Here is an 11093-nt window from a genome sequence, read left to right as displayed (position 1 = left end):
AAAGTAGAATAGAAGTGGCACAACTGTGCAAGGCAAAATCTTACATAACACAATTGGTCCTTCGAGCCGGATAGTTAATTGCAGCGTCAAAAAACGTTATTCTAGAACAATCATAGGCTGTTGTGGGTGATAATCCAAATTAGTTATTCGAGAATAATCATAGACTGTCGTAGTGGGTGATAATTCAAGATTAGGGAAATTGTGCAACATTCGCCACAAGAACGAGTTCAACAAAATATCACCGCAGATATCGTCGCATCAGATTGGTTAGTCACTTGGATTTGGATTTTGAGCATATACAAAAATCAAGTAAGTGCGTTATCCCTTGTTTCCTTCCTCATTTATTTCCCTGGATATTCGATTACGTGTCAGTAATATGGAAACTTTAAAAGTTTTAACATCTCAAAGAGCTCAAATTAAGTCTCGCCTCACAAGATTTAAAAATAGTCTTGATAATTTAACAAACAAAGAAATAGCAACTGAAGATGAACAGGTAGAAATTCAAGACCGTCTTGCTGACATAACATTATCTTTAAAAGAATATGAACAAGTTCATTTCAAAATTGTTAGTATGTCGGACGATGTTGCACATGATCGCGATATGGAAAAATTTGAACGCACATTTTATGAAGTCACCGCGCGGGCAAAATGTCTCATATCAAAATTTAACACACCTTTAAAAAATAATGACAGTTTGTATGACGACTTTGGTGCAAATATGTTAAAATTACCAAGTATTAGCTTGCCAACATTCAGTGGTCGTTTTGAGAATTGGGTCGAATTTCACGACTCCTTTGACTCATTAATTAACAAAAATCCCAAGTTGTCGGATATCCATAAATTTTATTATTTGCTTTCTGCCGTGAAAGGTGATGCTGCGCAATCACTCAAAACTATAAAAATCTCCTCCGAAAATTACAATATTGCATGGGATTTGCTCAAGCGTCGATTTGAAAATAAAAAATTAATAGTACAAAACAGCATCAAAGCGTTATTTAATATAGAGTCTATGAAACGGGACACACATCAAGGCCTTCAAACAATGTTAGATGACATATTAAAACTAATGCAATGTCTTCAAAATTATAAGCAACCCACTTTAGATAGCTTGCTCATATATATTATTAGCGCGAAATTCAGTCTGACTACACGTCAAGAATGGGAAAATTTTAAACCAAAGGATGAATTTCCAACCTTCTCCGAGTTAATAGATTTTTTAGAAAAAAGGTGCAGTTTATTAGGATCATTAGAAGTAAACAAAAACAATCAGAGTCTATTTAATAGTAGTAACAAGGCTAATTATAATAATAGTAATTCAAAATCCTATGTAACTACATCAACAACATATTGTCATTTCTGTAAAAACTCCGATCATTCCATATATACATGCCAATCGTTTCTCAAATTAAGTATCAATGAGCGAATTTCAGAAATTAAACGTTTACGCCTATGTTTAAATTGTTTGAGAAAAAATCACTTTATTAAAGACTGTCTTTCGAAAAAATGTAAAAAGTGTAATAAAAAGCATAACACTATATTGCACTTAGAAGAAAACAATAGAAATAGCAATAATGTCGAGTCCAATCAATCTGCACACATAGAACAAGATAGTCTGCCAGGCCCGTCTCATGCGTCCAATCATTTATCATTCAAAACAACATTATCATTCTCTAACGGTGTCATTAGTGAACCACAAACAAATCAAACAATTTTGTCGACCGCATGTGTTAACGTAGAAGATAGTCACGGTAAGCTGCAAAAATGTAGAGTCCTGTTGGACGTAGGATCGCAATCAAATTTTATAACTAATTCAACATGTTTACGGTTAGGACTAAAGAGAACAAAATGTAGTTTAACAGTAGGTGGTATCGGGGAAACCACATCAAATATACAGCATAAGGTAAATCTCAAGTTTAGATCTTGTGTAGGCAATTATAGTTCTGAAATCACTTGTTTTGTATTAGATAACATTACGGATCAATTACCTCTTGCACCGTTCAACATAAAAGAGTTAAGAATACCAGAAAACATCAGATTAGCAGATAGCAAATGTAACGTCCCTAGCAAAATAGATATACTTATTGGCGCCGGTTTGTTTTGGAATCTTTTATGTGTAGGACAGTATAAATTAGGAGCGAATAAACCAACGTTGCAGAAAACCCAGTTAGGTTGGGTACTAGGGGGAGAAATAACACATATGAATATTCAAAATAATTCAAGATGCCATTTTTTAACACATTGCAGCACAGTAAATAGTAGTAATCAATTAGATAATCAGCTAACTCGATTCTGGGAATTAGATGAATTCAAGTGTAGGGCCAGTAATTATTCACCAGAAGAGCAACATTGCGAAGAACATTTTATAAATACGCATACACGTGATCGCGATGGAAGATTTGTAGTAAGCATACCGTATAAACGCGAACCAAATGAATTAGGCGAATCCAAAACATTAGCTTTAAAACGTTTTTATTCTATTGAGCGAAAATTAGAGAGAAATGATAGTCTTAAGAATGAGTATGTTAAGTTTATGGAGGAATATGAGTCCTTAGGTCATATGACGAAGGTTGCTGATTCTGAAGTTAATGGACCTACCTTTTATTTACCTCACCACGCTGTGATAAAACAATCAAGCATCACCACAAAGGTTCGTGTAGTTTTCGACGGGTCAGCGAAGTCGGATTCAGGTATATCATTAAACGATATTCAATGCACCGGTCCCACAATTCAGAACGATATCCACACAATATTATTACGTTTTCGCCAACATGCATTTGTAGTCACTGCGGACATAGCAAAAATGTACCGTCAAGTTTTAGTTAATCAATCACAGCGTAATTTACAGCTTATTCTATGGAGAAAAGACAAATATCAACCAGTCAATATCTACCGCTTGAACACAGTAACATACGGTACCGCGTGTGCATCGTTTCTTTCAACAAGATGTTTAAAACAATTAGCAATAGAAAATCGTGAAACATATAAGAACGCGTCTCAGGTCATTGAAAACGACTTCTATGTAGACGATTTACTGACCGGATGTGAATCAATAGAGCAAGCATCAGAATTAGTTCAGGACGTTTCAAAAATTTTATCAGCAGCAGGATTTGAATTGCGTCAGTGGAACTCAAATAGTAAACAAATTATTTCCAACATTAGCGTGAGCCGTGAACAATATATACAAAATACTATCAAACTAAAAGATCATAGCGAAAATAAAACACTAGGCATTCTTTGGAACCCAGAGCGCGATAGCTTTCAATATGACATAAACAATTACAATTTTAGCGATCAAGTAACGAAGAGATCTATTTTATCCGCGACAGCGCAAATTTTTGACCCGTTAGGACTTTTAGCACCCATCGTAATTATAGCTAAATTAATCATACAAGACCTTTGGCAATCTAAATTATCATGGGACGAGTCAATACCACTACATCTAAATACCAGGTGGCTAAGATTTAAGGATCAATTGCCCGATATTAGGGAGATTTCTATTCCTCGTTGGGTTACAGTAACAAACGCTAATTCAATCGAATTACACGGCTTTTCAGACGCGTCAGAGAAGGCCTATGGGGCCTGCATTTACGTTAGAAGCAAGGACTCTTTAGGAAACTACTCGGTATCATTACTATGTGCAAAATCCCGCGTCGCTCCACTAAAAAATATTTCGTTGCCGCGTCTCGAGTTATGCGGTGCTGTAGTACTTGCGCAATTAATGCAACGAGTGAAAGATTCGATTAATTTACATATAGACAAATGTATCTATTGGTGTGACTCAACGATCACATTATCTTGGTTATCAAAATCACCTTCCAACTGGAAAACTTTTGTCGCTAATAGGGTCGCTGAAATTCAAAGAATTTCAGATAAACAAAGCTGGTTCCACGTGGGATCAAAGGACAATCCCGCGGATCTAATATCGCGAGGTGTAGAACCAAAATTATTACAATCCCATAAATTATGGTGGAATGGTCCACGATGGCTTTCTTTAGGTAAAATACATTGGCCTTCCCCACAATACGAGGAAAGCAACGTACCTGATCAAAGGTTATTGACACACATTTCAGTAGAACAAAATAATATCGAACTGTTTTCAAAATTTTCAGAACTGAATAAATTAATGCGAGTAGTATCCTACTGTTTTAGATTTATATCAAATGTTAGCAAAAATAAACAAGATAGAATATTAGGTCAATTAACAAATAACGAATTGCAAGGCGCCCTTTTAACATTAATAAGACTTGCTCAACAAAAGATATATTTTAGAGAAATACATGCTCTGACAAATAATAGTAACATCGGTAACAAAAGCAATTTATTGTCGTTAAATCCCATTCTGGACAAAGACGGAATTCTCAGAGTTGGCGGTCGAATACAACACTCGAATTTTTCCTTCGATAAAAAACACCCCATTATTCTGCCCTCAAATCATAAATTAACAAATATGATTGTAAAAAATGAACATGTAAGATTATTGCATTGTGGAGTGAACCAATTATTAGCTTCACTACGTGATAAATACTGGCCTATTTCTGGAAAAAATGTTATTAAAAAGGTAATACGAAATTGCATTACTTGTTTTCGAGCAAATCCCAGGTCAATAACACCATTAATGGGTTCGCTACCTAGACCTCGTGTAATACCTTCCCCGCCATTTTCTAATTGCGGAGTAGATTATGCCGGGCCTGTTAATATTAAGGAGAAAAGGGGTCGTGGTTCAAAGACTTTCAAAGCATATATATGCATTTTTGTATGTTTTGCAACCAAGGGTATCCATCTCGAATTGGTCACCAGCCTCACCGCTGAAGCATGTATGGCTGCAATTCGCAGGTTTATTTCTCGTCGGGGGTTGCCCCAACATATATATTCTGATAATGGGACAAATTTTGTGGGTACAAAGTCCGATATACAGCAATTATATCAGTTAATTCGTAATCAGTCCGATATTTTGGTTAATACCTGTAGCAAACTAGGCATATCTTGGCATTTCATACCGCCTCGTTCACCGCATTTCGGGGGCCTCTGGGAGGCCGGAGTAAAAGCCGTAAAATATCATCTAAAAAGAGTCGCGGGAAATGCATTATTAACGTATGAGGAATATTACACATTACTGACGCAAATCGAAGCTGTTCTTAATTCACGCCCGTTATCCCCTATATCGAACGATCCTAACGACCTTAATCCTTTGACTCCTTCGCATTTTTTGATTGGTCGTAAGCTCAGCTCTATTCCGGAACCATCGCTATTAGAGACCAAGGAAAACCGACTAACTAAATATGAGCACATACAGAAGATACGACAACATTTCTGGAAAAGATGGAGCAAAGAGTACATCAGTGAACTTCAGGTTCGCACCAAATGGAAGAATGATAAGAAGATTCATCTGAATGTTGGTACAATGGTACTGTTAAAGGAAGAAAACGCGCCTCCTCTGAAATGGCAGTTAGGGAGAATTGTAGCAGTGCATCCCGGAACAGATGGAATTATCCGCGTAGTGTCCGTGAAAACTGGTAGTGGGACTATTGTGAAACGCGTTGTGTCAAAGGTGTGCGCGCTTCCGTTGGAGCTGTGAATTTCTGTGTTTTCTTTCAGTGCGACAAACATTTTTGCCTTCCTTTGTATGCAATGTTTCTTATTATGTATTTACCTTACTTATTACGTATTACAATTTAAATCTAGTTCACTTATTTTAAGTCAATTAAAATTAGTTATTAATCGTGTTTTATCTTTATCACAATCAAATTAGTTTTGAAAGTTTATTCAACTTTCAAGGGGGGCGGCTTGTTAAGAGTCTTTGTTATGAGTATTACTTTGAAATATTTTGGAAAGGAATTTGTTTCGGTTGTAAAATTTATTTATTTATTTGGGTACCTACAACATTTTGTAAACCATTGTTTGGTCACGTAGTTGTCCGACCAAGGGAAGTTGAACAACCCCAATTATGTTGTTACCCGCTGTTATGCCATCCGCACCCCTCCGGTGTCATTTAATTTTGTACCATAGCAGTAAGATAATTTTAAGTAATTTGTATCAGTCAGTCTTTAGTCGTCTTAGTTATCAGTTCTCGAATAATTAGAAATCATAGTTTAGGAATCATAGTCATCATCTTTGTAGTAACCATCATCAACATTTCGTCATTATCACCCTAATTCTAAGCTGTATATATATTTTATATTAAAATATTAATTTAAATTCTACGAAGTGTTTTTCTTACAAAAAAAACATCTCGAAAGTAGAATAGAAGTGGCACAACTGTGCAAGGCAAAATCTTACATAACAACAAGCTTTTTACAAGATAAACTCAAAATAGTTGTAGAACTTTTGAATCCAATGTCAAATTTTTTCATAAATATTTAGATAAAAAGAATCTTACAAGTCAAAATATTGAAAAATTGATTTTGCTCCATCAAACTGACCACAGACCTGATTCATTAGCGCTCCTTACACAGTTTTAGAGATATTATTTGATATATGCCAGAAGTCCGATTGCTCTTGTACACAAGATATCATGAAGGTAGCTGGTAAATAATATGAAATAGCTATTGGGGATGTTTTTCGTTGTTGTCAACTAATATTTACAGCGAGTAATTCGGTGGCTTTGAACGCAACAAAATTTAGTTTACTTAAAAATTCGGCCAGGTCCACCACGAAAAAGGAAACTTGATGCTGTATCAATAAAAATCGAAATAGACCTTTCCGATATCCTTGACCTAAACAATATAGTGAATTTAGGGACGAAATTTAAGTACGGGCGAATTCAAGTATCTAAGCTAATGATTCCTATTAACCTATTGGATTAGGTGCTTTTATTCTTTTAATTGTATATATATATTTTTGCACAATTACATCCCTGTAGAGATGAACGGTGTTATTTGTACGTGGGTGTAAAATTTTAGTTGGAAAATTAGAGTAACTACAAGTTACGCTCCCCTTCTCCTCTCCCCCTTAAGCACAAAACTTCGCTAGTGGCCTGAAATCTAAAAAATTCGATAGAAGCTAAGCTTGAAAAGAAATTGTTCTTTAAACTTTTCTAAAAGGTCTTTTATTTTTTGATCAAATTGAATTTTAAATTGAGATGTTACCGTAGATGATGACAATATTAAAAGAATGCATGCTACATATATACATATATCTACAAGGTGGGAAAATTTCGACGTTTATATAGGACAACTTGATAACTATAACAGATACAAATTTACGTTTTTTAGACACAGTGGTGTCGAAAAAATTAAAAAACAATCATCCCCTTTCGAGTTATGACATAAACTTGTATTTTCTTAAATAGGAACGATAGTTGGCTATACTTTAGTCAAAAAAATAATTTTCTTGTCTTTTGACGTGACAACGTCTTATAATTCGATGGAGCCGGCTGCACGCACGAAAAAACATGACTCATGCGGCGTTACCTCGCTCTGAGGCGTTCCATTTAAGGCTTGAAGTGCAAGCGAGAGCGCGGAACGAGCGACAAAGAGGCACAATCGGCNTGGTTATTTCTCATGATAAGTAGTGCTACATTACACTACATTGTCATCCAAGATATCATATACATCAAAGATATATATAACCATATAATATATAAAAAAAAAATTGATCAAGATCAGTCGCTTGTAATTAAAAACATTGTTACCACCATTACCTTTCCTCTGTCATAATACTCTCCCGATAAAGAAAAAATTGGTTGACATTGTATGTATGCCTTTATCTAAAAGCTATCGTAAACGATTTTTGTCTTATGGGCTTAAATTTAGAAAAAAAAATATTTTTACAGATTTAAAAAACAATTGTTAATAAATAAACTCGAAACTAAGTTTTATTTCGACAGTTCATCTTACCTTGTCATACTACCCCGATATAAAAAAGAAGAAGAAGCAGTGCCGAAATTTTGTGGCAACGAGTACTACTGGTGCAATAGCAACCCTCATCGTATCGTCGACGTTATAGATCTCAAGGAGGGTCTGATTTTAGTGTTTGGGGTTTACTGTAGTAGGCAATAGTGTTCTAACTTATCACCTATATCAAGAGCATTTAATGGCCAACGGTATTATAACTTTTTAAACGAAGCAAATAGCAAGTTCTTTCAGTAAGATGGTGCACATCCTCATAATATCAAAATCACTCAAAGCAATAACAATTTTGATGTGGTACCAGAGATAAATTTCAATAGTTATCCAGAAATAAAACCATCCTTGAGATCTAACGTCGACGATAAGATGAGGGCTGCTATCGTACCAGCAATGCTCTTTGTTGTCATAAAATTTTAACACTGCTAATTTAAGCTTCTTTTATGTCCGAATGACGAGTAGGGAAAAGTGAATTATTAAAATGATCAGGAGATCACTATCACATAGATAACAGATGAAACCAATATAAAAAATGCAAGGGGTAAACTACCAAAAGGTTATTTTCGTAATTAAATGCTCATTCATCGAATGTGACCCCACATATTACACATATTTGAAATGAGGAAAAAGTTATCTTTTTAACTATAGCATAGCAAACTATGGTCCCTATTTAAAAAAATACAAGTTTCTGCCATAACTCGAAAGGGAATGATCTTGTTTTTAATTTTTCCGACATGCAAAAAAGTATCTGAAGAAGGTAAAAATTGTTTTTTCTTTCCTAATATTACAAACATGGACATGCAGCCAAAACTCGAAATTTTCAACTTTTGTTTATAACTCGAAAACAAAAGACAATAGTCACTTTTTGAAAACACCAATAAATTTGCATCAAAAAAGAGATCGAGAAGCCGCCATTAATTTCTTTGTATCTGTTATTGTTACTGAGTTGTCCTATATAGTTGTCGATATTTTCCCACCCTGTACATATACATATGTACGTGTAGAAAAAGCTTAAATTTCAGCAAGTGCATACGTTTCGTGCTCTAAACTTTGGAGTCTTAATTAAACGACAACGTAGGTTTTCATTAGTTCGAGACTCTGGCCGTTCATTCGACTGATTAGAAGCAAATAGAAATGTGCTTGTCACAATGCAATACGTGCAGTCGTTAATTAAATTACCACGGGTTTGCGAATTTACGAGAGTGGTGAGTTTGTGACGTATTTTGTTTATGTCTTCTTTTTTTCAAACATGATCGATAAAAATACTACTGTAAAAAACCTATACCCTAGTAGCGAATTGAGGACCGAAAATAGATATTTGTATTCTATTACATTCAACTATCATCTTTTGATAAATACGACGTGATATAGGAAAATTCATACAAATACCTTCAGTCTGTTTTTCAGTAAACAGTATTCTTGCATATATAATGTCTAATGACTGCAATTTAAAGTATTTAAAAGGTGTTACAGAATTGGGTTAGTTAATAAAGTAGAAAATGGAAAAAACAGATTCCCAAACTTTGGCTGAATGGAGTTCATTCAAGGCTGGACCAAGTTCGGCATTAAATTGATTAACCAAGACTGGACAGTTTTTGCAGACTTTTAATTTATAAACGTTAGAGGTCCGTTCCAACAGTTTCAAGTCAATTTTATAAAGCATACAGCAGTTATGCCGCATAGGCACAGGAAACTTAGAACAATAAGTTCTTGGTAAAGACTCTGTCGAAAACGCTAGGAGTGAATTTCGATTTCGAGTTTGATTGTTCTGATCAGCACGTCATGGACAATTTCAACTAAATAGCGACGAAATCGAAACAGCTGGTAAAATTCCTAATTTTTTAATTTTGTCTGTAACAGGTTAGTCAATTTAATTTAAAATGTGAAGTACAATATTGTAAATTAATAAGAAACATTACATTGTTTTGATAAAGTTCAGTAAGTTCCGCATGTTATCTATGAAATTGCACTTTGTTATTCAATAACTATTACGTTCCAATTTATTTGACGTAACTGTATGTACATTGTACAACAAGTATTATTATATGCAGGTAAAGTAATTACGGTACGTATACCATCTGAATCATCAGTCTTACAATAGCGATACCTCTACGTGATCCTACATGCTAGCCTGAGTAAAAACGACTTCCAACACATTATCCTCCGCCATCCGGCCAGTCTGTTTCCGGTCTAGGTAGGTATAACGCCCCGTCGATATTCGAGCAAGTTCCGGTGGGTGAACAGCTTGGGATACGTTATGCATCGTGTACCTCACAAACATATTGTATATGTACATGTTATAATTTTCACTGTGCAGAAGCTAGTGAAGTGATAAGCACTAGGTCCAACTAATAAAAACAGTATTCTTGCATATATAAAAGTTTAATAAGTTTAACAAGAAGAACGTGGTTACAAAACTCAATGCAAAGGCGCCTTTCTTTCCAGACAAACTCAGCTTAATTTACTTATTATAAAATGCAATACTTTTAGCAATTTACTAGTAATTTAACTCTGAGACCTAGATAACGGTTTTTTTCTTTAAAGCTTATCTCACCGATTACAAGAAAGGTTAAGAGGTACTGTAGGTACTCAAACGCCCTCTGTCGCTTGTGCATAAATTTAAATTCAAATTCGAATCACTACATAGTATAAAACAAAGTCGCTTCCCGCTGTCTGTCCCTATGTATGCTTAGATCTTTAAAATTGCGCAACGGATTTTGATGCTGTTTTTTCTAATAGATAGAGTGATTCGTGAGGAAGGTTTATATGTATAATACATGCATAATATAGTAGAGAAACGCTGATAATTTTAGAGGTTTATAATGTGATGTCGTAAATAAAAACATTTTTTTGCGCTTACATTGGAAACGCTGGCTGAACCCTACGAGATAGATCAAAATAATGTACTACATATTGTAGATCTTAAAAAGGTCTACAAAAAAGTCTGAGATGGTATATGTCTATCTCTTTTAGGGATAAGACACAATAACCATTTTTTATCCTTTACTTTTTATGAGAAATAATGGCTCATTTACCAAGCGATTTTAAGCAATACAGCATTAATTCTAATCCAATTAAGTAACTTAAATACATTCTGCATTTAATATAGATCAATATGGCCTTTACAGCATGTAATTTAAATGAATATTTTCGAAGATATTACAGATTTAAAATGCAGGGACATAGCGGTTGCGGCGGTACCGGCCGGGAGGCCGGTTTGTATTGTCTAATGACAAAAAAACTGTGAAT

The 11093-nt window shown here is 34.7% G+C and overlaps 2 protein-coding genes across 3 annotated transcripts in view; one reads left to right on the top strand and one right to left on the bottom strand.

Moving 5' to 3' along the window:
* The window catches only part of LOC108737705 (rap1 GTPase-activating protein 1), a 385828-nt gene that overhangs the window by 204956 nt on the left and 169779 nt on the right, over positions 1 to 11093 (bottom strand). The window lies entirely within an intron of this gene.
* On the top strand, positions 39 to 6158 carry LOC112904716. The gene has a single exon (XM_025975482.1). The coding sequence runs from the start codon at positions 377 to 379 to the stop codon at positions 5573 to 5575; it is 5199 nt and encodes a 1732-aa protein (XP_025831267.1). The 5' UTR covers positions 39 to 376; the 3' UTR covers positions 5576 to 6158.

Source organism: Agrilus planipennis, unplaced genomic scaffold, assembly GCF_000699045.2.
Source record: "Agrilus planipennis isolate EAB-ADULT unplaced genomic scaffold, Apla_2.0 scaffold146, whole genome shotgun sequence".
NCBI classification, from domain to species: domain Eukaryota; kingdom Metazoa; phylum Arthropoda; class Insecta; order Coleoptera; family Buprestidae; genus Agrilus; species Agrilus planipennis.
This window is presented reverse-complemented; position numbering and strand designations above follow the sequence as displayed.